General features: G+C 58.0%; 1 protein-coding gene across 1 annotated transcript in view; it reads right to left on the bottom strand.

Annotated features, from left to right (window-relative positions):
• Positions 1-8,582: 8,582 nt before the first annotated feature.
• Positions 8,583-26,711, bottom strand: part of ACVR1B (activin A receptor type 1B) — a 43,657-nt gene continuing 25,528 nt past the window's right edge. Inside the window, exons 4-9 of the mRNA XM_055126516.1 lie at positions 24,634-24,864; positions 22,297-22,464; positions 21,419-21,575; positions 19,926-20,050; positions 13,233-13,363; positions 8,583-11,159 (exon numbers count right to left, since the gene is read on the bottom strand). Of these exons, the coding sequence (XP_054982491.1) occupies positions 11,034-11,159; positions 13,233-13,363; positions 19,926-20,050; positions 21,419-21,575; positions 22,297-22,464; positions 24,634-24,864 (938 nt within the window). The 3' untranslated portion in view covers positions 8,583-11,033. The remainder of the gene's footprint in view (positions 11,160-13,232; positions 13,364-19,925; positions 20,051-21,418; positions 21,576-22,296; positions 22,465-24,633; positions 24,865-26,711) is intronic.

Here is a 26,711-nt window from a genome sequence, read left to right on the forward strand (position 1 = left end):
CCGTATGGTCCCCTGGCCGCTGCCGAGGCTGATGACTCTTGAGAGCAGAGCCAGGAGTCAGCCTTGTGTGGCCCAAAAACAAAGCCTAAGATGAAAAAAGCAAGACATCTATTTTATCCCTGAGACACAGCCTGGCCCTTTCTCGTGCCTATAGAGCTTATATTTCCTCAGCACTTGCCATGTGCTCTGCACATGTCTGTGTATGCTTTTTTGTTTGTTTGGTTGGTTTTTGGGTCACACCCAGCAATGCTCAGGGGTCACTCCTGGCTCTTCCTGGTGGTGCTTGGGGGACCATATGGGATGTTGGGGATCGAACCCGGGTCGGCCGCGTGCAAGGCCAACACCCTACCTGCTGTGCTATTGCTCCAGCCCCTGTGTCTGCTTTTATACCCATGTATGAAACAGTTTCGAGCGACAGCGTTTGCCTTGCATGCGGCTGACCTGAATGTGATTCCTCCATCCGTCTCGGAGTGCCCAGCAAGCTACCGAGAGTATCTCGCCCTCACAGCAGAGCCTGGCAAGCTACCGAGAGTATCTCACCCGCACGGCAGAGCCTGGCAAGCTCCCCGTGGCATTTTCAATATGCCAAAAACAGTACCAACAAGTCTCACCATGGAGACGTTACTGGTGCCCGCTCGAGCAAATCGATGAGCAACAGGATGACAGTGATACAAGTGATACAGTAATGAAGTAATGAAACAGTTTAGTCCTCACAAGGTCAGAGGGTGTGTAGGTCCTGTCCTCCTCTGACCCTGTGAGGGAGATGAGCCCAGAGCCCAGAGCCCCTTGCTCCAGGCCGCTCTGTGGCAGGGCTGAGGCGAGCGGGAACACGGAAGCTGTGGAGTCTCTCACTTCTTCACTAGCCCCTGCCTGTGACAGGCACGAGCCACGCGCCGGGGGTGGCAGAGGCTGGGGGCCTGGGAGCAAGCGGCACCTGAACACAGGCTGTGTGTGACACGTTGGGGACACACGGCCACACCGTCTGGGTGCCCAGGTGAGCCGGCCCCCCAGCCTGGCTCCGGGTTCGTGCCTGGTGGCTCCGGCTCTCCCCGCCCGCCTCTTGGCCAGCCCAGCCCCCGAGGCCCAGCCTCTCCGGGAGCCGTGGGTGGAGGGGGCGCTCTTCCATCCCCCGGTGATGACACAAGTCCAGATGGCAAGAGGCTGGGGGTGGGGGGGGCAGGGGTGCGTGGGGGCGTGCGGGGAGCCAAAAGCTAGTTTCACCCCCCCCGGGTGCTCTTCCCCCCCTCCCGCCTTCCTCCCTGGCACCGCCAAGTGGCCTCCGCTGCGAGGCCCGGCAGCGTGTCGGTGGGGAAACATGGGCCTCTATTGTGAAGTGTTCGCACAGATGGACCCCTGGCCCGTCTGCTGTGGCGGGCCCCCGGCAGACGGCATCTGGTGGGGTGAGGTGGGGGGAGGTGAGAAGAGGCAGCGAGGCACAGGCTTCTGTTCTCACTCCCGGCTTTTCCCTGAAGGACCCACAAAACCACAAAAGGGCATCTGTTGACATGGTGGGGGGGTGGAGGGGCACTCAGGGCTGGGGGGTGCTCAGGGCTTAGTCCTGGCTCTTTGTTCGGGAGTGATCCTTGGCTGCGCTCAGGGCACCGTACACGGGCTGGGGATGCAAGGCAAGCGCCTTAACCCCTGTGCTGCTTTCCCAGCCCTGACTTTTATTTTTTCTTTTTTTTTGGACTGGAGCGATAGCACAGCGCATAGGGTATTCATCTGGCATGTGGCTGACCTGGGTTCGATTTCTCCGTCCCTCTCGGAGAGCCTGGCAAGCTACCGAGAGTTTCTCGTCCGAATGGTAGAGCCTGGCAAGCTACCTGTGGCGTATTCGATATGCCAAAAACAGTAACAAGTCTCACCATGGAGACGTTACTGGTGCCCGCTCGAGCAAATTGATGAACAACAGGATGACAGTGACACAGATTTTCACTTTAATCTTATTTGGTTTTCAAGTCACACTTGGCTGTCCCCAGGGCTTACTCCTGGCTCTGCACTTGGGGATGTCTTCTGGCAGGGCTTGGAGGAACATGAGGTGCTGGGGCTCAAACCCAGGCCGGCCTTGTGCAAGACACGCACCCCACTTGCTGCACTCTCTCTTCAGCCTCCAGCCCTGTTTTTTTTTTTTTTTTTGTGGCCACACCTGGCGATGCTGAGGGCTTACTCTGGCTCCGCACTCAGGAATCACTCCTGGCAGTGTTCGGGGGACCATATGGGGTGCTGGGGATCGAACCCGGATTGGCTGCATACAAGGCAAATGCCCCACCTGCTGGTTCTTGTTTTTTTTTTTTTTTTTGGGTCACACCTGGCAATGCACAGAGGTTGCTCCTGGCTCTGCACTCAGGAATTCCTCCTGGCGGTGCTCAGGGGACCATATGGGATGCTGGGAATCGAACCTGGGTCAGTTCTGTGCAAGGCAAACGCCCTCCCGCTGTGCTATCGCTCCAACCCCAACCTGCTGTATTATCGCTCCAGACAACCCAGCCTCAATTAAACAAACAAACAACACTGTCATGGAAGTCACCTAGAGATGCTGGGTGGGGGACAGGTGGTGCTGGGAGTCAAACCCGGGGCCTCGCAGACGCTGGGCAGGACTGCCTCATCCACCTCCCCACTCCCGGGCAGTGTCCTGCTTAACTTCTTCAGGGCAGACCACCCCCAGGGGTAAGGGGCAGATCCCCCCTCCGTCCCCTGGACAGGGCCCGCGGAAGGCTGGCAGCCTTGAGGAGACAGGCCCTTCAGGTGGGGACCAGGGTGCCTGGGGCGCCGGGCCACCTGCCTCCCTGCCTTCAGGAGGCCCCTGAGAGCTGCAGGTCACCCCCGCTGCCCGCGCTGCCCGCGGAGCACCCTGGATGGAGACGCCCAGCCCGGGCGGCTCCAGGATGCCGTTTCTGTCAGCAGTTTCCTCAGGTCCTGGAATTTCGGGGCCGGAAAGGACCTCACGGTCCAGAAAGGAAATCCTGCGGCCCGAAGGCTCACGCCAAGGAGGCGGCTGAGGGCCCTGCAGGGACTGAGGGTAGAGGAGACGGTTTGTGGGACTGTGAGATGGGCTGACTCTGGCTGGCAGCTCCCCTGCGCACTCAGAGAAGGGCGTCGCCGCCTCCACCCCTCACCGGCGCCCTGACGGGCTGCTGGTGCCCTCTGGTGGCCACAGGTCTCCTGACAGACAAACCTTTTATTTATTTATTTACTTTTTTGCTTTTTGCTTTTTGGGGTCACACCCAGCGATGCTCTGGGGTTACTCCTGGTTCTGCACTCAGGAATTACTCCTGGCGGTGCTTGGGGGACTATATGGGATGCTGGGGATCGAACCCAGGTCGGCGGCATGCAAGGCAAATGCCCGTCCCGCTGTGCTATCGCTCGGGCCTGACAAACCTTTTGTTTTTTCTCTTTTTTGCTTTTTGGGGTCACACCCAGCTATGTTCAGGGGTTACTCCTGGCTCTGCACTCAGTAATCACCCCTGGCGGTGCTCAAGGGATGCTGGGAATCGAACCCGGGTCAGCCATGTGCAAGGCAAACCCCCTACCCGATGTGCTATCGCTCCAGCCCCTGACAAACCTTTAAAGGCCACTGGGAACAGCTGCTCGTCCTCTGGCCTCCCAGCCAGCCCCCGCCTCCTCCTCACCTCCTCTCCTGTCACCGAGGAGGGTCTGTTCCCCAAATGCCAACTCCCCCCTACCAAGTTCTGTAAACTTACACTTGTTATATTCAGGAAGTGTCTTTTATTTACTGTTTTTGGTTTGTGTTTTGCACTCACACCCGGAGGCGCTAGGGGCTACTCTTGGCGTGGTGTTGGATGCTGGGGGGGCCAGGCAGTTCCAGGGGTCGATGAAAAGTACGTGCTCCAGCCCTCTGAGTCACCTTCCGGCCTGATGACTCCTGGCTCTACCCTTAGGGATCACTCCTGGCAGGCTCAGGGTAACAGGGGGGCCTGAGATCGTACCTGGGTTGGCCACATGCAAGGCAAATGACCTACCTGCCGTACTGTTGCTCTGGCATTCCACTCTGTGTTTATCTTGTTTTAAATCCTAACTGGGGGGCAGCCTGCTACAGGTGAAATCCATCAGGGCCAGGGCGTATGGTCCCCTGAGCCCCACAAGGAATGATCCCTGAGCCAAGAGTAAGCCCTGAGTGAAAGAAAAGGAAAGGAAAGAGAGAGAGAAAGAAAGGAAAGAAAGAAAGAAAGAAAGAAAAAGGAAAGAAAGAAAGAAAAAGAAAGAAAAAGAAAAAGAAAAAGAAAAAGAAAGAAAGAAAAGGAAGGAAGAAAGAAAAGGAAGAAAGAAAAGAAAGGAAGAAAGAAAGAAAAGGAAGGAAGAAAGAAAGAAAAAGGAAGAAAGGAAGGAAGAAAGAAAACAAAAGGAAGAAAAAGAAAAAGGAAGGAAGGAAGAAAGAAAAAAAAGAAAAAGAAAGAAAGAAAAGAAGGAAGAAAGAAAAAGGAAGAAAGGAAGGAAGAAAGAAAACAAAAGGAAGAAAAAGAAAAAGGAAGGAAGGAAGAAAAAAAGGAAGACAGAAAACAAAAGACAAAAAGGAAGTAAGGCAGTAAGGAAAGAAGGAAGAGGAACAAAGAAGCAGGAGAGAAGGAACAGCAGGTAGAGAGGGTGCTTGCCTTGCACAGAGCTGACCTGGGTTCGGTCTCCAGTGTCCCGTCTGGTCCCCGAGCCTTCAAAGAGTGATTCCTGAGTGCAGAACCAGGAGAAACCCCTGAGTACTGCCAGGTTTGGCCCAAAACCCCACAAAAAATAAAATAAATGAAATAAAATTTAAAATAATTTTAAAGGGAAGAAAAGCAAGCAAACAGGAGGACCAGACAGAAACTCCCAGGCCACCAAGGGCGGCTCTCGGCCACTGCGCCGGGCAGGGGCAGGCCCCTGGTTGCCTCTTCCAGCCTGTCTGTCTCCTAAGCTGTCTCTCTTGTCGTATCTGCTCACCCTCACCCTCATACCAGGACACCCCAATTCTCCTCCCTGCAGGAAGCTGCCTTCCAGCCCGCGCCTCCAGCAACCCAGCCTGCACCTGTCCCCGAGCCCTCGGTGGGGTGTGAGCAGTCGGGAGGGAGGGGCTGGCTAGTGACCACCCCCACCCGCCTTTGTGAGGGGCCCCGTCCAGACACCTGTCATCCGAGGCCCCCTGGAGCTGAAGCAGGGCCCCACCACGATGCTCAGGCTTGGGGTGCTCGGGAGCTGGAACTCGGGGCGGAGCTGCAGAAGGCCACTTCCCTGGCAGCAGCACCCTCACGACCAGAATGGAAGGGATGCCAGCGTGGGGGGCTCCTCCTGGGTGCCACCCTGCGTCCAAGCCCGGGCACTGGCGGGGAGAGAGGCTCAGCTGCTGCTCTGGTCTGCAGGAATGAAGGGCTGGGCCAGTCACGTGACAAGGCCTCCGGGGAGCAGCTGGCAGGGCAGGGCGGCCCTCGGCTCATCCCCGCTTCTCGTGGTGTTGGAGATGACCCCCATAGCCCTGTGGCCTCACACAGGCAGGGCTAGTGCGGCACCGCCAAACCACAACCCCGGCCCTGGGGGTTGACTTTCTATTTATTTATTTATTTATTGCCACCCTGGCAGTGCTTGAGACCATCAGGGTGCCAGGGATTGAGCCAGGTCCAGCTGTGCACAAGGCAAGCCCCTTAGCTGGCTTTTCCTAACAGGCTCCCGTGTTGCAAGTTCCCGAGAGCTCGAGTCACGGGAACCAGGGTGCCTCGGGCTCCTCGAGTGGGGAGGAAGCACCGTCCTGCTCTCATTCCCCCTCGGAGCAGGGACACAGAGCAAGAGTTCAGTCTGTGGAGCGCCCCGCTTGGCAAACACAGCTGCAAGGGCGCTCCCCCTGCCCCTCTCTGCGAATAGCGCCACTCATGGGCTAAGAATCTCTCTGGCCAGCTCCAAACTAAAGCAGGCCCTTCCTCTCGCTGAGGTTTCTACTTTCACTTACTTGGTTTCGTTTTTTTTTTGGTGGGGAGGGGGGGGCGTTTGGGTCACACCTGGCGATGCTCAGGGGTTACTCCTGGCTCTGCATTCAGGAATTACTCCTGGCGGTGCTCGGGGGACCCTATGGGATGCTGGGAATCGAACCCGGGTGGGGCGCATGCAAGGCAAACGCCCTACCCGCTATGCTATCGCTCCAGCTCTTGGTTTCGGTTTATAGACATACCCGGCGGTGCTCAGGGTTTACTCTGCCATAAGCGGTGCTGAGGATTGAACCTGGGTCAGTTGCACGCAGAAGCTCCTACCCCACCATACTCTATCTATGGGCTGTTTTTTTGCGTTTTGGGAGCACCCCCAGTGGTACCCAGAGCTTACTCCCAGCCCATGTGGTGCCGGAGATGGCACTGAGGGCTTCTGCTTGCAAGGCAGGGCAACGTGCACACAGCCCTTTGAACTGACTCCCTGGTCCGAGCATGCTCCCCCCACCCCCACCTCGCCGTTCACACCTGACATGCGGCAAACCTGTGACTTGACCCAATCCGGGCACCACATACGGTCCTGAGCATTTTGCCTCCTGCCACAACCCAAACTGCTCCCCACCACCCCCGGCTCCACCCCCGGCTGCCGGAGCACCTCAGACAGACCCATCCTGGCATGTACCACATTCCTTCCATCCCATTCTGTCTGAAACCGGGGCTCTCGGCAACTCACGCCAGAGTGTTTGGCCAACACACTAGATGTGGCCATCAAGGCCTAGATTTCTCCCTCTTCCTTCTCCCCATCTCCCTTTTTCCTTCACCCTCTCGTTTCTCTGGAGAACTCGAACACACCACTGCCCACTGGATCCAAACCTTCTCTTCAACCCTACTACATGGATCAGTGTCTGGGCTGGGCTCAGCCAGCACGTACCCCTGACCGTAAAGATGAGTGGGGAGGGACATTTAAGACGGGTGAAACACAAACCCAGTTCCGGGGCCAAAGATCAGGAATTCTCCCTGTATGTGGCTAACGTTGTCTCAATCCGGGCAGCACATACGGTCCTGAGCACTCTGCCTCCTGCCAAAACCAAACTCTGCCATGGTTCGAATGGATTGTGATCTCCTGTATCAGAAACCTTTCTAGTAAGGGGGCAGACAGAGGGAACAGAATGAACTTCATTTCATCATTCCCTTGAAAGAATTTTTGGTGGTGCTGGTGAGACCCAGTGCCTGCTACGTGCAAAGGTGACCCACTGCGACCACACCAGTGCTGCTCATCCTCCGGACAGCCGCGCCTACTGACGCCTCGAATACTCACAGGCTGACTTTGAACTAGGGTTTATATTTATGGCAAGGTCTTTCCACCTCTGGCTACATGAGCAGTCTGACTTCTCTAACCTTCAGTTTTTTTTGGGGGGGGGTCACACCCGGCAATGCATAGGCGTTACTCCTGGCTCTGTACTCAGGGGACCATATGGGATGCTGGGGATTGAACTTGGGTCGGCTGCGTGCAAGGCAAACGCCCTCCCGCTGTGCTATCGCTCCAGCCCCTAACCTTCAGTTTCTAAATCCAGTTTGCCCTTCGCTGGTGGCTGTGGTGGGCAGGGCTCACCGACCTGCTGAGTGTGTGCAGACAGGCTGGCGACGCGTTGAAGCCCTGAGACGGCCTTCTCCTTCCAAGCCATTTCCTACGCCCCCTCACATCTTGCTTTGAGGGTCAGAGCAGTTAATGGACGCACAGCAAATTCTGTCGAGCATGCAGTCCACTTTCACACAGGGTCTGCTACTGTCAACTGAAGAAACGCTTCAGCTTTGTCGGCCTTGTCAACAGGGCAGCTGCGTCCGAGTATCTCAAATATTCTCCTCATGGAAGAGACCAACTGCTCTCACCTCGGGAGGGTCCTGTGGAGGCGGTCAAGCCCTACCACAACTTCCCCCATGAGGACCACCTGCCCTGGACACGTGGCTGTGCGTTTCAGAACACGAGGCCCGTGGTGTCACAGGGAAGCTGAGGAACAGACGAGCGTGTCCTACGTGAGCAGCCCTGATGATCTTGCCTCAATTTAAGACCAAGCACCCCTCACTAGGCGCTGTGTCTGTAAGGAACAAGTGAAAAACATTTGGCATGTTTGTTAATTCTAGTTCCTTTAATAATAATCTCTACGGCACGTAAGTTTGAAGCCTTTTTTTTTTTTAAGTTAATGGGTGGGGGTGGGGAGGTGGGGATTGCAGTGCAATTGCCAATCCACAGGACTTTGGTCTTGGCGTTTGTGGGAAAATCTGAGGCCCTGATTGCAATCTCATTGTACTGTGATTTCCTTTAGGTGTTTTGCGCTCAGTGAAACGTGTCCAATAAAACTTCCTTGTAACCCCCCCCCCAAAAAAAAAACCAACCAACCACCCCAGGACTGTGGACTCCCTCAGTCGGAGACAACAGACATCCTCCTCTCCACACGGAAAACACCCAAGTGACCCCCAAGGAACTGACCATGACCCCGAACTCCCCCCGCCCGGAGGGAGGGTAAGCAGGCAGGGGCGGCCTGCAGTTTGCTGTGCTCAATCCCCGGCACCACGGACCATCCTGAGCAGCTCCAGGAGTGGTCCCGGGCCCCCAGAGACACTGTGCCTCTCTCCTGTCACTCCCACGACAGCCTGCAGAAGGGACAGAGGCACCACAAGAGCTCTGTGAATAAAACTTTAATAATGTACAGCAGAAATTGGACAGGCTCATTCTTATATTAAAACAAAAGATTTTTTATATTACACATATTTACATTTGCATACTGAAGAGGTAAAGTGTCTAAGTGGCTATTTTACAGTCCTTTCTAATAAAATGTACAAAAACAAACAAAAGTACCGAGAATGCCGTTCGGGGGCCTCGATGGCGGCGACAGAACGGGCTTGGCCTTGGTCTGTGGACCGGGTCCACAGTGCGGCAGCCCCGGGGCCCAGAAACCCAGTCTTTCTGTTCCTCCCGGCTCCGGACTCCGAGCTCTGGTGTTGCAGAGAGGAGTGGGGGGGGGGGAGCTTCCCAAGGACCTGCCCAGGCTTCCCAGAGGTGGCGGCCGGGCTGCACGCGGGGAGGGGCTTGCGGAAGGGGGTCCCTGGCTGGCGGAGTGTTGGCAGCTCCCAGAGGCTGGCTGAGACCCCAGCAGGCATCTAAGTTCATTGTCACCGGTCACCTGCCAGGTTCTGCAGCAGGGCAGGGGGGCAGGAAGCTCCGCACGACACAATTGGTACCACGGGCAATCAGGGGCCAGTAAATTGGCCCAAGGGCGAGGGGAAGGTCTCCTCTGATGCAAGGACGCAGACGTCAGGAAATAAATAGGGGAGGCGACGGAGACTCCGCCCCCTCCAGGCTTTGGCGACTGGCTGGGCTGGAGGCAGGCGTGGGAGGGCAGGAAGGGGGCTCAGAATGAACGCAGTGATGGGGGTCAGGGGTCTCACGACCCACCTCCGGCCCCCATGCTGGGGTGGGACCCTTACTTCTCAGTGGTCCTAGATCAGAGTGACGGGCCTAGCCCCAAGGGCTCCCAGGAACACTGTCCCCGACAGACATCCACGCTCTCCGCACCCAACTCAGTGCCCGGCACCTGCAGACGGCTCCTCGGAGCCCCAGCACAAGGGCTCCCGGCCCTGGGGGTGGGGGTGGGGCGCAGGAGACCCAGGAGGGGCTCTGGGGGGAGGGCGGGGGACAGGCTCAGGAACAAGGTCATTTCCAGTGTGATCGAGCTATGTGCGTTCCAACAAGATTTTTGTGGTTGTTTTTGTAGTGATTTCTTTAAAAACAAACAGATCGAGAGGTAATCATCATACAGAGATGGTTTCCTTTTATAAAAACAATATTAAAAAAAGTTAAAATCCAGACCCTTTGAATAAAATTAAAAAGAAAAAAAAATCAAACCACTCCAGTTAAAAGTTATGGCTTCAAAGTTCTATATCTAAGATACGCTGACCAAGCCCGCACGGCGTCCAGCCACGGTGACAGTCCACTCCCTGGGGAGTGGGCGCGGCTGGCCCGGCCCTCTGGGAGGGCCCGACACGGCCTCACGCCGCCCTCCACCGCCATCAGCTAATCCAGTAACAGACCCATGCGGCCGCCACCCCCCACCCCTCCCCGGCCTCCCCCTTCCCCACCCTAAACCCACCACCACCAAAAATATACACTGCTGTTTCCAGAATGTGGGATATGAGAGACAGATGTGACATTCCGACGGAGTCCCAGGATCTGGGCTTCGAGCGCCTCGGTCCTTCCGTGCTGCTGGGGGCGGCTCACTGGCCACGGCACTCCACAGCGGCCGAGATTCGCTCCTGCCTGCTGTCACACCTCTCTCCCTCCAGGGACCCTTGGCGCGCAGCAGCCAACGGGGCCAGCTTTGGTGCCAGTCCGAGACGGAGGACTGCGTGGACATGGGGTGGGGGGGCAGCCTGCTGGGAAGGAACGGGGGTGCCGCCGCGGCGGGGGGCACACAGACGCTATCACTACTGACCCGAGGACCGGCACGTACAGACGCACGACGACCACCCCACCCTGTACATGCACGGGAAGCTCAAGCAGGTAAGTGCGCACCGACCGACAGACACACACGCGCGCACGCACACACACAAGCACACGCACGCACACGTGACGGGCGGGGCACAGAGCAGGCACACAGGGACGCACCTCGGCACATGCACACATGGCCGCACACAGGCGCAGACGGACCCCCGGGCAGCCCCTCCAGATGTCCGTGCGAGGTGGGAGGGGAGCACAGCTGCCTGGAGACGGGCCGTCTGCCTGGGTCTCGGGGGTCCCTGGAGGAAAGCCCGCGGCGCCGCTTAGCACTGGCGACACCTGCTCCTCTGGGCCCGGGGCCGCCACCCTGCGGGACCCCCCGCTCCCACCAGTTCAAGTCGTGGCACCGAGTGCTCCACCCCGAGGGCCCCGGAGTCTCCGTGCCTTGGGAGGTAAATAGAAAAGGTGTCTGTGTCTCAGGCCCAGGTGGGAGTGAGCGGGTCTCCCGGGCTCGTCCCTCTCGCGGGCCAGGGCGCTGGCCGGAGGGCTGGGCAGAAACGAGAGGTAGCCTCCAGCGTACGCTCCCACGGCAGCTCCGCAGTTCCCGCCGCCCAGGGCGACGCGGAGGGAGGGGCAGGCTAGATCTTCACATCCTCCTGCACGCTGAGCTGGGACAGGGTCTTCTTGATGCGCAGGGCCGTGAGGCGGGCCGCGCCGTTGGCGTACCAGCACTCCCGCATCATCTTCCCCATGACCCGCAGCGCCTGCGGGAGAGAGCAGCGTGAGCGGCCCGGCTTCCTCTGGGGCCAAGGCGGGAGGCAGCTCTCGAGACGCCCCCCACCCTGCAGCGCAGGGCAGGCAGGAAAGGACCCTGGGGAGCCAGTGTTCGGGGGCCATCGCAGTTGAGCTCAGAAGTCCTGTGTTCTGGGGGTGGCTGTGCTCAGAGGCGCCGGGGCTGCTTCGTGGCCGCCTGCGGCCAACCAGGACAGAAGGTCTGGCCTGAGCCCAGAGGTGCCGACCTGCCGAACCCGGCAGTGGGGGTGGGAGCACCTGTGTGGGGCTGGCCCCGCGCCCAGGAGCAGACGCAAAGCCTTGGCACCCCTTTCGGCTCTGGGCTTCCCGACTGAGCACGCACCCGCCCTGGAGCTCTGCCAACACCGTGTCCCACGAGCACGGGACCAGTGCAGGCACGCCGGGCGCAGCGACACACAGCAGCATGTCGCATTTTCCCTCTTTTTTGAGTCTGGCCACACCCAGCAATCCTCAGTTCTGACTCTGCGTTCAGAGATCACCTCGGGCGGGGCCGGGGGCCGTATCAGGTTCCAGGGACCACCCTTGGCTCAGCTGTGCACACGGCAAGCGCCCTACCGGGGGTAGGAACTCACTGCCGTTCCCTGTGCGACAGACACTACCGTCAGGCCGAGGAGGGTGTCAGCATTGCCTGTGGACAGGGGGCAGGGGGCCTCGGGCAGCCCGGGTGAGGAGCCCATTCTCCCAAGCAGGGCCCCGCCTCTGGTCAGAGAGCTGCGATCTGGAACTGTCACTCGGGGAGGGTCCCGAGGGCGCAGTGGAGGAAAAGCTCATGGGGCGAAGGGAAGAAGCCCCAGCGGCTGTGAGCGCGGCTCTGTGCGCCAGCGCCCTCTAGTGGCCAGACGCACTCGGCGCAGAGGCAGGAGCCTGCAGGCACTAGGTGAGGCTTCGAGAGCCCTGGGGAATTCCACATGTGTGGGGAACTAGGTCATCACTCTGTCTTCAGCTAATGACTTCCGGCAAATGCTACCACCTTCCCCTGCCTACCTCACTTTTTAAAACTTTGGGTGCTCAGGGCTTATGGGCTTGGGGGACTACACAGGGTGAGGGGGTCAGACCCTGGTCAGCAGCGTACGAATCCTACCTGCTGTGCAACCTCCTGCTCCACTGGCGCCCCATCCTCTGCCATCCTGCCCTCACTCACGCCCCCTCCTCTCGGGATTTTACAAAGGCCATATATTTTTTTTCTTTTTTGGGTCACACCCGGCGATGCTCAGGCGTTACTCCTGGCAGTGCTCAGGAGACCATATGGGATGATGGGAGCTGAACCCGGGTGGGTTGCATCAAGGCAAACGCCCTACCCGCTGTGCTATCGTTCCAGCCCCAAGGCCGCTTTCCTCGGGCAGTCTCCTCGACTCCCCTCCGGCCAGTGCCCCTCATCTACATCTTCGAGTGACCCCGCAGAGCCCTCGCTGGTCATCTGGGGTAAGGAGAGGGCTCAGTACTGGCTCAGGCTTGTCTCCGCCTCGTGTGCACCAACTCTCAGCTGTGTCCTGGCAACGAAGCCCTTTGCTCCTGTCAGTTACCCACGCCCAAGAGTATGACGAGGTACCCAGGAGCGGAGCCCATGGTCCCTTGGGATTCTGCAGGTAGCCAGCTCTGGGGCCGGGGCGATGGTTCAAGGGCTCTGCGTGTGGGAACCGTGGGTTCAATTCCTGGCACCACAGTGCCCTGAGCCCTACTGTGCGCTGCCCCTAATGAAAGCGCACACAGAAACAAACATAACACAGGACAGCGCTTCAGGCTCCGAAGATTAACCCTGGGAGGCTGGCTCTGCTGTTATCACTGTAAAGTCTGCAAATAAGGCAAATGGCCTGGAGAGATGGTGTAAGGATAAGACACCTGTCTCGCAGGAAGCCGACTGATCCCAGACACGCCAAGGGCCCCCCCCCTGCAGCACCAGCAACAGCCCTGAGCACAGCCAGGGGCAGCCCCTCAGCACCACCAGGTGTGGCCCAAACCGCCCTCCCCCACCCAAACAAACAGAAAACAACCCGGAAAGGCCGCGGAGTGAGGGATCCTCCTACCTCGTAACTCTGCCACCAGTTGGGGATGTTGGGCCGAAGCTTCTGGTCACACACGACCTTCCGCATTTCTTCAATGGAAGGGTCAGAGGGCACCAAGTCATAATATGGCAGCTGATACTCTTCGTGGACCCCTGGAAGGGAGAAAGGCATGACTGGAACAGAGCAGCTGCACTGCCGCTTCCCGCCGGGAGAAGCAGCTCCCCAGGCAGGGGCCCGGTCAACTCTAGACATGGGATAAGAGATACGCGAGATTAGCCCGTCACATCTTTTTCATACCACACAGCGAGATAACTGTCAAAGACTGGGGCCATGTGGAAGGCACCAACCGGAAAAGCTTCCGGCCAGACAAAAAGGAGAGCACAGGGGCCGGAGAGAGTGCGGTGATAGGGTGCTCGCCACGCACGCGGCCAACCCGGGTTCGATCCCGACACCCCACATGGTCCCCAGAGCCTGCCCGGTGTCATCCCTGAGCTCCAAGCCAGGCGTAAGCCCTGAGCACCATGAGGTGTGGCCCCAAAATAAAAAAATCCAAAAAAGGCAAAGGACATTCAAGCAACAATAACAGATAATTTCAATAGAAACAAGTTTTTTAGACTTTAAAAGGAATTTTGGATGCCAAAAACCTAACGCTGAATGACTTTGTAATTCATGGTGCTTTAATGAAATTCTGAGGGAAAAAATAAAAGGGTTATTGGGCACCCCAGCAGGCCGGCGGTGCTCAGGGGTCACTGTATTTAGGGAACGACACGGTGTCAGGGGCTGAATCGCAGCCGGCTGCCTGCAAGGGAAAGTGCCCTCACCCCACACTCGTCTCCAGCCCCGGGAAGCGCTCCTGAAGGAGGAGAATAGCGCAAACATGAGCTTCTCTCACGCTCGCTTCTGTGGGATCAGCCTGGAGGTGCCCAGGGCTGCCCCCTGCCTGCGCTGAACGCGCCCGGCTGTGCCCGGGCTGTATCCCGCGCCAGGGATCAGAATGAGGCCGGCTGTGCATCAGACATCACCTAACCCCCAATACAGAATACTGGCATTTCCCGAATGAATTTAAACTTAGACAACGATCGTGTCACCGTTAACAGAAAATAGAGCATTATAGACGTGGGTGTGTGCACGCACTCCCTCCAACACTTGGTCACTTAGTGTTGGACACTTTTTTTTGTTAACCTAGGCTCCTTCCTTCCTTCCTTCCTTCCTTCCTTCCTTCCTTCCTTCCTTCCTTCCTTCCTTCCTTCCTTCCTTCCTCCCTCCCTCCCTCCCTCCCTCCCTCTCTCCCTTCCTCTCTCCCTTCCTCCCTCCTTATTGAATCACTGTGAGATAGTTACAAAGCTTCCATGTTTGACTTTCAGTCACACAATGATCACACACCCATCCCTCCACCAGTGTATGTTTTCCACCACCACTGTCCCCAGTATCCCTCCTGTCCAGCCACCCAGCCTGCCTCCTTTGAGCTGCCATGTGCAGAGTGACATGATGTCAAGGGTCCTGTCTCGATTAGAGAGATCACAGAAAATGTCCTTCTTACTCTCTCACTACTCTTGGGCATTGTGGTTTGCAATACAGATACTGAGAGGCCATCATGTTTGGTCCTTTGTCTACTTTCAGCACATGTCTCCCAGCCTGAGCCATCCCTCCATCACTGACTCGGTGATCCCTTCTCTATCCCAGCTGCCTTCTCCCCCAGCTCATGAGGCGGCTTCCAACCATGTAGCACTCTTCCTGGCCCTTGTCTCTACTGTCCTTGGGTGTTAGTCTCATGTTATTTTATATTCCACAAGTGAATGCAGTCATTCTATGTCTGTCCCTCTCTTTCTGACTCACTTCACTTAGCATGATACTCTCCATGTCCATCCACTTATAAGCAAATTCCATGACTTCATCTCTCCTAGCAGCTGCATAGTATTCCATTGTGCAGATGACACCAAAGTTTCTTTAACCAGTCATCTGTTCTTGGGCACTCGGGTTGTTTTCCAGATTTTGGCTATTGTGAACAGTGCTGCAATGAACATGCAGGAGCAGATGTCATTTCTACTGTGCCTTTTTGCAACCCCGGGATATATTCCCAGAAGCGGCATCGCTGGGTCGTACGGATGCTCAATTTCTCTTTTTTTTTTTTTTTTTTTTGCTTTTTGGGTCACACCTGGCGATGCACAGGGGTTCCTCCTGGCTCTGCACTCAGGAATTACCCCTGGCTGTGCTCAGGGGACCATATGGGATGCTGGGATTTGAACCCGGGTCGGCCGCGTGCAAGGCAAACGCCCTACCCGCTGTGCTATCTCTCCAGCCCCTCAATTTCTCATTTTTGAGGAATGCCCATACTGTCTCCCAGAAGGGCTGACCAGTCGGCACTCCCACCAACAATGAAAGAGAGTCCCTTTCTTCCCCACATCAGCACCAGCACTGGTTGCTCACGTTCTTTCTGATGTGTGCCAGTCTCTGGTGTGAGATGATGTCTCATCGTCGCTGGACACGTCATTGCTAGGGCTCAAGGCCAAGGCCCCCAAGGGCCACAGCCTGTGGTTGTGCGGGGCAGGTGCTTAAGGTGCCAGGTTCATCTCGGGGCGTGGCACAGGCCGAGCACCCACACATCCCTGGCCCCAAGATATTTGTAATCAGTTGATGTTTGGGGCCACACCGGCGATGCTGAGGGATTACTCCTGGCTCTGCACTCAGGCATTACTCCTGCTGCAGTGCTCAGGGGACCTTATAGGGTGCCGGGATAGAACCTAGGTCGGCCGTGTGCAAGGCAAGTGCCCTACCCACTGCAGTATCTCTCTCCTATCTGTAGCTGTAAAGATATGTAGGGGTCATAGGAAATTCACAGAACAGCAGAACATACAAACCCACAAAGGAGCCACCCGAAAAGCCTAGTGAGCACTGCTTCACAGGACAAGCAACCTGGAACTGCCAATTAGGAAACACTGCTGTAGCGGAGGAAATGCGGAAGGGCACTGTGCACGCGAGTCTAAGAGGCAGGGCATCCGCCAACCGCAGCGATGGACACTGCCGGGAGGCTAATTTTAAAAAGCTGGAAGAAATGAGGAGAATCAGACTCAACTACGACCGGCAAGAAATGAATAGTAAGAACTGCGCCAACGACACGGCTCCGAGGTCGCGCCCTTGCTTTGGAGGAGGCCCTGGGCTCGACTCCCAACACTGCATGGTCTTCAGTACTGTGTGGGGACAAGAATGAGCACTGAGATGAGAAGTACTGAGCACCAGGTACGTATGGCCCAAAGCCCTCCCCATAAAAAAAAAAAAAAAAAAAACCTACAAAAAAAGGTTTAATTTTCTCTCTTGTTGCTATTTGGGGGCCACATTCCACACCGGGCTGGGTCCTGCGTCTCCCGCACGCAAAGCACGTGCGCTAGCCCGCTGAGCTGTCTCTCTGGCCCCAGTTTTACTTTTATTTTTTGGTTTTGGGCTACACCCAGCTATGCTCAGGGGTCAACCCTGGGCCCGCTGCATGCACGCCTCACCCACTGCACAGCAGCGCCTGCCCGCCTGCCCAATGCTTACTTTGGAAGTATGAGAAGTTACTCTTGAAGTGCTTATCTGTCAGAGCTCCAAACTTTCCCCTGCTCTTTGGTCCCAGTTGGTGGCGCTCAGTGGCTGTTCCTGTAACTGTCTGGGAAGTTACGTGGTGCTGGGGGCTGAACCCGAGGCTCCCACATGCAGACTTGGGCCCAGCTCCTTCTGCTTGTTCACACCCAGCTCTGCTCAGGGCTCACCTGGCTCGTACAGTGCCGGAGGTGAAAGTGAGACTGCATGCAAGGCAAGTGCAGCTTCTGCAATTTTTCCAGGAAGACCCCTACGGTGCCGAGCTAACGACACAGAATTTTTGGTTTTGGACCACACCCAGCTGAGTCCAGAGCTTACTCTCGCCTCTGTTCAGGAATCACTCCCGAGGGGCTTGGGGGACCACGCGGGGTGCTGGGGTTCAAACCCAGGTTGGACACATGCCAAGCAAGCACTTTACCCACCACACAACTAAGCTGGCTCCACACAGATTTTATTTGTACAGGGGTCACACCCTGGACTGGAGGGACAGCACAGCGGGTAGGGCATTTGCCTTGCACACAGCTGACCCGGGTTAAATTCCTCCGTCCCTCTCGGAGAGCCCGGCAAGCTACAGAGAGTATCCCGCCTGCACGGCAGAGCCTGGCAAGCTCCCCGTGGCGTATTCGATATGCCAAAAACAGTAACAACAAGTCTCACAATGGAGATGTTACTGGTGCCCGCTCGAGCAGATCAATGAACAACGGGACGACAGTGCGACAGGGGCCGCACTCTATAAAATGTTGGGGAATGGGCATACAGCCTACCTCTACCATTTGAACTGTCCCTTGTACAGATTTGTTGTGTGGGGGGGACGGGGGTATACCCAGCAGTGCTCAGGGCTTACCCCTGGCTCTGGGCCCAGGGATCACTCCTGGCGGGGCTCTGAGGGCCATATGAAGAGCTGTAGGTGCCCCACCTCCTTTTAATATCACATCAGCCACCCCCACCCCGTACAGATTTTTTTTTTTTGCTTTTTGGGTGACACCCAGCGATGCACAGGGGTTACTCTTGGCTCATGCACTCAGGAATTACTCCTGGCGGTGCTCAGGGGATCATACGGGATGCTGAGAATTGAACCCAGGTCGGCTGCGTGCAAGGCAAATGCCCTACCCGCCTTGTACAGATTTTAAAGGTTGACATTTTTATCTGATCTGGCCTCAGTCCACCAGTCTGAATCCTACTTCATTAGCTGTGTGACCGTGGACAAATGATCTGAGAGTGACACTAGCACCACTCCATAGGTTTCCATGAGAGAGCACTTGACTTTACACATGGCAGTGGGAGTAAATGTCAGTGGTACTAACATAAACTAAGCCCCAATTCCTTCATTCTAAGAAAAAAAAAAGCTTCTCACAGTTTAAGACCCGCATGACCAGATTTTCTGAACCAGCTTTGTTGTATGTATGTACATAACGACCCAAACTTAAGATGCGCAATTCCATTCATAATGCTCCGAGTCGGCCGCCTCCGTAACCTGGAGTTCACCACACATCTCTGAGCGGAAGAGAGGAAGTGACTTACAGAGATACTGCTGTAAGATCAGCGGCCTGATGCCGGAGAGACAGTACAGTACAGGGGCTAGGGGACCGGTTTGATCCCTGGCACGACCTATGAATGGTGGTTTGATCCCCGGCACCAACCCTGAGCAACTGAGGCAGGAGCGAGCCCCTGAGCACTGCTGGGTCGGCCTCACCTCTGCCCCCCAGAAAACAAAGACCCACCACACCCTCTGGCCTGGCATCAATGACAGAGGGAGGGAAGGTTCCTGGTCGTTCTTGAGTCTGATCACGGGGCAGAAAGGCTGGGAAGTCACTGTAAGAAGCTGGTTTACCAAGCTGCTTTCTGCTGAGCCTGATACTATCTTTCACTGGACTCTGATAAGAATCGGCAGGTGGAAATACCAAACCCGTTGGTATTTATAGCTATAAAACTCGGAGAAAATTCTACACATCAATACTTCCTCCTACAAACTAAAAAATTACAGTTTTATGAACACAACTCGCAAGCCGAGTATGTGAAGGAAACCCTGTGTAAAGGAGGCTCCCTGCACCGGTCAGTCCCGCGCGGGCCCCTGCAGCATTCCTGGCTCCAGGGCCAACAGAGATTTAACGTAAAACACAGCGGGGCCGGAGAGACAGGACAGCAGTAGGACACTTGCCTTGCACATGGCCGACCCATAGTTCAGTCCCCAGCACCCCATTTGATCTCCCAAGCCTGCCAGACAAGCTCAGTGGCCCAGTATGCCCTCAGTGCACGCTAGAGGTTCAGAGTTCAACCCCCAGTGCCACCACATATGCACAGTACAATCTTGACGGCCTCGCTGTCTGCACTCCTGAGTGGTGCAAGTGGTTTCCAACTCAGCGCCAGGAGGGAGTGGGGAATACAGAGAAGAGCCGTGACCCCGGCAAGCACCGCACCTAACGAGATGTGCGAGCACAGGGCCGGGAAGGGCCTCTGTGAGCTAAGCGTATCAGCACCACAGCCTGATGCAGGAGTCCCACAGCTGGGCATGTGTGTCCATCCCAAGTCATCAAAACATCAACAAAAATGTAAAGAGTGAGTGGCTGGAGCCAGATTACGAAGGGCAGGTGCTCACCTGCATGTGGTGGGCCCAGGGTGGATCCCCTGCACCCCGTGGGAAGCCCTGAGACCACCAAGCTCTGCCAGGAGTGATTCCTGAGTCAGAGGCCGCCTGGAGCATTGCTGGGTGTGGCCCCAACCCCACCTCCCCTGCCCTCAAAAAGTGAGTGAGTACAAAAAACCAAACACCGCCAACTGAGTCTCCAGACCCAACAGGAGATGAGGAAAACAGTCTTCTAGACTCTCCTAGAAGCTCCTCTGAAGACCAGACTGGGCACAGCAGCTCCGGCTCGGAGGCTGCGCATCTCGGGGAAGAGATGAACGTGTTTGGAGCTGGAGCAGCGCAGCCAGTGAGTACGCCATGACCTGGGTTCAATCCCCCGCACCCCCAGGGTCCCCTGAGCACCGCCAGGAATAAACCCTGAGCATCGCTGGGTGTGGCCCCCCAAAGCCAAAACAAAACTGAAAGCATAATGGGACCCAACTGGGTGTAAGAAGAGAGGGCAGGAAGCAGACTCAACCCCCAAGTGGCCCCAGGAAGGCGGAGAAACTCCGTACCTCCAGAGTTGCACCTTCGCGCGATCTCCCAGTACACCAGCCCCAGGGCGTAGATATCTGCACACTTGAAGGAGTCGAAGTGCTTCATGTTGATGGTCTCGTCGAGCACCTCGGGGGCCATGTATCTGAAATTGCCAAGGACACGCGGTCAGCAGAGAGGATGGCGGTGTGGACACTTCCCAGCAGCGCCGGGGACCAAGCCAGGCCGTGCGTAGCCAGCAGAGAAGGGCGTGTGTGATGGCGGGGCGGGGGGCGGGGCAGAGAGAGGGCGGGGAGGAGGGGGAGAGAGGAGCGAGGGGGAGAGGGAGAGCAAAGTGGGCCCAAATGACTTGCTTTGAAACCAATCTCCATTCAGGGACCCTCTGAAAGTGAGAAAACAACACCCAAGAAAGCCCCTGAAAGAAGGACCAACTCGATCACAAACGCCCCTAAGCCAAGCACTCGGGCGGGCTGCGCGACAGCCCCCCGCTTTCCAACCAACAAGATTCACTGACGTCTGGCCGCCCAGTGGCGTCTCGGAGGCCCTCCCGGCAACTCTCCTGGCCGGCGGGGTGGCGGCTCAGTGCGAGGGCCGGGGGCTGTGCTCAGGCCCTGCAGAGCCGAGGGTCTCCGGGCGGCACCCAGCAACGCTGGGGAACCATGCGGTGCCAGGGAAGCACCCGAATCCCTGCACTAGCTCCACGACCCTCAAGACTTATTTGAAGCCTATGGCCAGAGAGCACAGTGGGTAGGACCTTAGCTGGGGTTCGATCCCTGGTATCCCCATGTGGTCCCCCAGATACTGCCAAGAGCAATTCCTGAGCACAGAGCCAGGAGTAACCCCTGAGCATTGCCAGGAGTGACCCAAGAGCAAATGAGCAGATCTATCTGAAGCATGGCTTTACTTCCTGGCCGAGGCACTGGTGCTGGGTGTCACAGTTAGTCTGAGGGTACTTTCCAACTGGCCACTCTGTGCTGAGTTGGGGCTTTTCACTCTGCTTTGTGGTTCTGTTTTGTTTTTGGAGCAGGGGTGGCGGGGGTGGGGTTGGGTGGGGTGTATACGCTTGGCCCTGGGCTCAGGGATCACACCTGGTGGCAGAGGCTCTTCACTCTAGACTCCTAACCAGTGCTCCACGAGTCCCCCCCAGTGCAAACCAGGGCATGTCTTGGCGCTCACACTCTGGGGCCTGGCTCAGGTTCAAGGTTCCGGGAAAGGAAACGGAGAAGCACAATTCAGTGAGACTCATTTGATTCGGCCACAAGCGGTGGTGCCGGGGTCGCTCCCAGAGGTGACCCAGGACCACACAGGGTCAGGGGTCAAAGCACATGCAGGAGCACCTCGAGCTCTCTCCCCAGCCTGAGCTGCCCCACGACACACGACACGAGCCCAGTGATCCCTGGCAAGACGGGCGCCTCCTGCCCAGCCTGGCGTCTACACCGCCCTGCAAGAATCTTGCCCAACTCCTGCTGTGTGGCCCCGGCTCTGATGCCCGGCCCGCACCTCCTCCTCCTACCGTTTGGTGCCCACCCGCTGGTTGGGGGCGATGTCGATGGTGTCGGTGACGGCATCGTGGCGCACGGCCAGGCCCAGGTCTGCGATGGCGCACATGCCGTTCTTCTTCACCAGGATGTTCTTGGACTTCAGGTCTCGGTGAGCAATCCCGGGCTTCCCTGGCAGAGAGAAGGGAGCTCTTCAGAGCGCGGCAGGGCACGTGTTAAAAGCACAGAGCCCGACGCCAGGAGCCAGGCCGCGTCCTGGGATGCAGAGTGACCCACCTGAACCCTGTCCGCACAGAGCGACAGGCCAACCCCACACTCAGCTCACGGGGACGCGTGAGGATCCGCCACAGGAACGGCAGAGCGGGGTGCCCAGGGGGGGCGTCCTGGGCGGTGCCTTGCTGCTCTGCCGGCCTTCCCCACGCTCCCGTGCCGGCCGGGCAGGACCCGACTCCCCTGGCTGGCCCTCTGCCCTGGCCCGAGGGCTGTGGTCCCGGTCAGCGGGAGCACGGCTGTCCCTGCGAGAAGGCCCAGGCTGCCGAGGAGCCGGGGGACCGTCAATAAGCAAGGAGGCTCCAAACGCGTTTCCCTCTGGGCAAACCTTCCCGAGTCACCTGCCCAGGGTCCAGCCCAGCAGAGCCCCCAGTGTCCCTGGCAACGGCGTGGTGCCACCTCCTGCATCCCCAGCTCCACTCCCACGCGGGCTTCTGGGATGATTAATCCCTAGCAAGCACCAGGTCACCAAGGAGCAGAGTCAGGCCCTCAGGGAATAAATCCACGCGTGTTTACACTCCAGTCCCGGCGGGAGCGCCAAGAGGTGAAAGGCAGCCCTGGGGACCCGCCTCTCCCTGGCCTCAGCTCCGGAGGCCCAGCGACGAGGGCGCCAGCCACTCACCCTGCGTCCCCACGATCTCCATGTGCAGGTGGGCCAGCCCGCTGGCGGCGGACAGGGCCAGCTTGATCATGCCCTCGATGGTCACCGTGTACCGGTTAAGGTAGTCGAACAGGGAGCCATGCTCGTGGTAGTCCGAGACGAGCCACAGCTGCGTCCAGGTGCCGTTATCTGCAGAGGAACCACCGGGAGTTCAGACGGGGCGAGACCGCGCCAAGATAAGCCCCCCTTCCCTCCCGCCCTGCTGCCTTCCCGCCGAGCCAACGGGAGGGCAGCAGCTCCAGTGTGGGGACCCCTGAAGGGCTCCGAGTAGCCCAGATGTGGCATGGGAGGCACCAAGGAAGCTCCTCTGAGGGGCAGTGACAGTAGCATCTGCTCTGGGTCCTGGCAGGCCCGCTGGCTTGTCCCTGAGCCTCCCATGTAGCCCGAGCCAGCCCTGTGCCCTCCTACGGCCGCCCGCAGCCCGAGCGCTAAAGCAGTGGCAGGCGCGGCGCCTGGTGTGATAGCACAGCGGGGAGGGCATTTGCCTTGTGCGCGGCCAACTTGGGTTTGATCACCCGCATCCCACAGGGTCCCCCGAGCACCGCCAGGAGTGATTCCTGAGTGCAGAGCCAGGAGTGACCCCTGTGCATCGCCGGGTGTGACCCAAAAAGAAAAGAAAAAAGGCAGCAAGTCCTGCCCCACATAGGCGGTGCGCACTCTTTCACTCGCGGAGGAGGGGAAGGCGGACTTTCCGGAAGACAGTTCAGCGCGAGGGCAGCTGAGGGGCCTCAGCGACACGCTGCTCCTCCCCGGGGCTCTGCAGACACTGTCCTCTAACAGCCACTGGGCCACAGCAACAGGCTGTCCCCATGACCCGAGGTTCAGCACTGCTCCTGGGCATCAGGTACACGACCCTCCCCGAGGACGGCCGCCCCCTCCTCCTGGGGACGGGGCAGGGACTGTCTCCAAGCAGCACCGAGAGGGTCTGGGTCGGTTTGGGATGCTGCTGAACTAGAGAAGTTTCAATTACTATCCACTTTTTTGGTTTGTTTTGGGGCCACACTCCGGGGTCCTCAGGAATTACTCCTGGTGAGCATGGGCCATAGGGGACGCCGGGGGATTGAACCTGGGTCAGCTGCGTGCAAAGCAGTGACCTACCCGCTATGTTCTCTCTCTGGTCCTCACTATCTTATTCTTGGGGGAGGAAGCAGTTGGGTCACAGTGACTCCTAGCTCAGTGCTTGGGGGTTACTCCTGGCAACGCAAGGGGTGCCCTGACAGCGGCCACGAGCTGGGGGCTCCCTCGGCAGTGCTCGTGCTCCAGCCCTTCGAGCCACTACCTGCAGAGTAAAACAGCCTCTCCAAGAGGCCCTTCACCCATGCTCCGTACCTGCCCCTCTGGCCCCGACTGGGACCCCGGAGCCACCCGCGGCTGCCCTGTGCGTGCCTTCTCCCGGGCCAGCGCGTGCCCTCCCTGCCGCCCCGCCTCCGTCCCGCACCTGCGACCCCTCGCCCCGTCTCTCCGGGCAGCTCGCTACTTCCTTACTTCCTGTGACCGTGAGTCAGCCAGGTGTCCAGAAGCAAGGACCCGCGCAGACGCAGGTGAGGGAGAGGCCGTGGGAGCCTCCCGTGCACGGGGCCGGGCGGAGCTCCCCTCGCCCTCGACGGAGTGGGCAGGTCACAACAGGCTTTTCTGGGCCGATCCTGTCCTGGCCCTAATGCCTTTTTGGGGGTGGTGCTGGGGACGGAGCCCCCCCCACGGCAAGTGCCCTACTGCTGAGGCCCATCTCTGGCCCCGAGATCTGCTCCGTTGGTTTCTAAGGCACATTTGCTGGAGCCCCTCAGGGGTGACACTGCAGGTGGGCTTAAGGGCACGAGGGAAGGAAAATGAGCAGCTAGACTCGAGTTTTTCTCTAGTTTCTCTGCTTAAAACCTGGTCTCGCAGAGCCAGGAGTTACCCATGAGCATTGCCGGATGTGTCCCCAAAGACTCTAAAAAAAACCAAAACCCCAAAACCCACTCCATAGGCGCTTTTACTCGAGGAAGTCTGAAAACAATGGCCTTTTTTTTTCTTTTTGACTTTTTGGGTCACACTTGGTGATGCTCAGGGGTTATTCCTGGCTCTTCACTCAGGAATTACCCCTGGCGGTGCTTGGGGGCCCCTATGGGATGCTGGGGATCAAACCCAGGTCGGCTGTGTGCAAGGCAAACGCCCTCCCCGCTGTGCTGTCGCTCCAGCCCCAACAACGGCCCTCTCTGGACTCTCTTCCAGGCATAACTCCGAAGGCCAGCAGGGCCGTGCCGGGCCGCAGCTCTCCCGCCCCCGGGCACCCACGTCCGGCCCAGCCCGGCCCGTCACCTTTATTGTCGGCAGCAATAAACCCGAGGATGTTCTCGTGGCGCAGCATGACCGTCTGGTATATCTCGGCCTCCCGGAACCAGGACCGTTCTTCCCGGGAGGAGAAGATCTTCACAGCCACGTCACCGCCCCGCCAGCGGCCACGCCACACTTCTCCAAACCGGCCCTTGCCAATAATCTCCTGTAAAACAATGGTTCGGGCCACTGTGCGCTGGACAAAAAGGGGCAGCCCTGTGGACGGAAAGAGGAAGAAAGCTGACATTGTGCATCTGCCCGACCCTGCGGCTCCCACGCGCCTGTCGCGCGGGAAAAGCGCCCCGTCCTGCTACACTGGCCGCTGGTTGGGAGCTGGAGGTCCCTGTCACTCGGATAGGGCCAAAGACCCCCCGAGGCAGCCGCGGCTGGGCTGGTCCTGAGCCCCAGCCCTCCAGCCCGTCAGAGCGCTGGAATGACGGATCTGAGTCTAAACGTCTAACCGGATCCACCACCTCTGCAGCTAGCCTCGTGGGCCAACCCGCCCACGGCTGCTTTATGCTGACGGGGAGAAAATAGAGCAAAGACGGTGCCGCCCCCTGGGTCTGTTCGCTGGCCACCAGGCGGCGCTGCCGCGTGGCTCAGGAAAATCACACTGCGGGTCCAGTTTCCCACCCCGCTCCTCCGAGACCAGAGCTCAGCCGGTGGGGGGCACCTCAGGGACAGAACGGGGGCTACCAGCCTCACCCTACGGCCCAACCCAGTGCTGCTCTAGGGCCTTGTCACCTGGACCATATAAAGATTCTTTTAAGTGCCACCCCCCTTTTCAGTCTTGGAGACAGAGCCCCGCCGGGACCGCACGCTCGCTACGCGCTAGACCCCGCTACAGACGCACGTGAACCCATTTCCTCACAACCACCTTTAAGGCAGTGAAATCAGCACTACCCCTGCTCCACTCTATTTACTTTCAGAGACCACAGCTAGCCGTGCCCCCCACCATGTCTCACCCACGCCGGGTGTGTGCTTTAGCACTCGGGCCACATCCCCAGACCCTACTGTCCCTATTTTACAGATGAGAAGACAAAGGCTCAAGAAAGTTAAGTAACTCATTCAAACTCACATAAACAGGAAGTGGTAAAGCAGGAAGTGATGCAGCAGATTAAAATCTAGGACTGTCCGATTTTAAAGTTTATGCTTTTAACTGAGAGTATATAGAACCACCAAAATGCTGCTCCAATTAGACCCTCGCCCTCCAAGCCCCTCTGTGCCTACGCCAGTTCCGGACCTTCTTCAAGAAACTTCCAGCTGGTGTTCCTGCCTCACCTCTCCCTGTCACACGCCCCGCCTCACCCAACCCTGCCAACAGGCGGCCGTGAATGAACTCATCCTGCAGGGTGCAAGGGAATTCCCTTCACAGGGATACGTGAGCACTCACTCTCCCCCGAGGTCTTTCCAGTAGCTGCCTCTCACTTGACTAAACCAGGCCTGGCGCCGAGGGTCCCCCCCTGCCCCGGGGGACAGCTGCTGCCAGCCCCGGCAGGAGACAGTGGCTGGGCTCTTTCTCCTTCCCTCAACACAGAGAAAACCTGGGTGCCTTTCTGGCCCGGGAGGGTCCCTGCCCTCTCACCTCTCCTGAGGCTCCCAATGCTCCCCAAGACCTTTTTATCATTACTGTCACGATTATCTGGGTTTTGTTTTTGAGTCACACCCATCAATGTGCAGGGGCTACCCCTGGGAGAGGGTCTTTTTTCTTACCGAGAACACAAATCAGAACCATCCTGAAAACAATTTACCTCCAAACGAGGTAAATTCACAGGTACGTCTGACCGCAAGCTGAGTGAATCCTGAGACCTCAAGGACCCTGGTTCCTTCTCAGTTTTGGTTTGAAGTTTTGGGCCACACCCAGCGGTGCCCAGAGCTTACTCCTGACTGTGCTCAGGGATCATTCCTGGCGGTGCTCGGGGGACCACTCGGGGTGCTGGGGCACCCACTGGCTGTACCATCGCTCGGCTCCTCCCGAGGCGGAGCTGTCCGGCCCCACGCCCAGCCCACCTGGCTGGCAGCAGGAGGCGTGGCTGCGGCGGGGCGCCCGGGGCAGTGGGTCC

This window comes from Sorex araneus, chromosome 2 (assembly GCF_027595985.1).
Source record: "Sorex araneus isolate mSorAra2 chromosome 2, mSorAra2.pri, whole genome shotgun sequence".
Taxonomy (NCBI): Eukaryota; Metazoa; Chordata; class Mammalia; order Eulipotyphla; family Soricidae; genus Sorex; species Sorex araneus.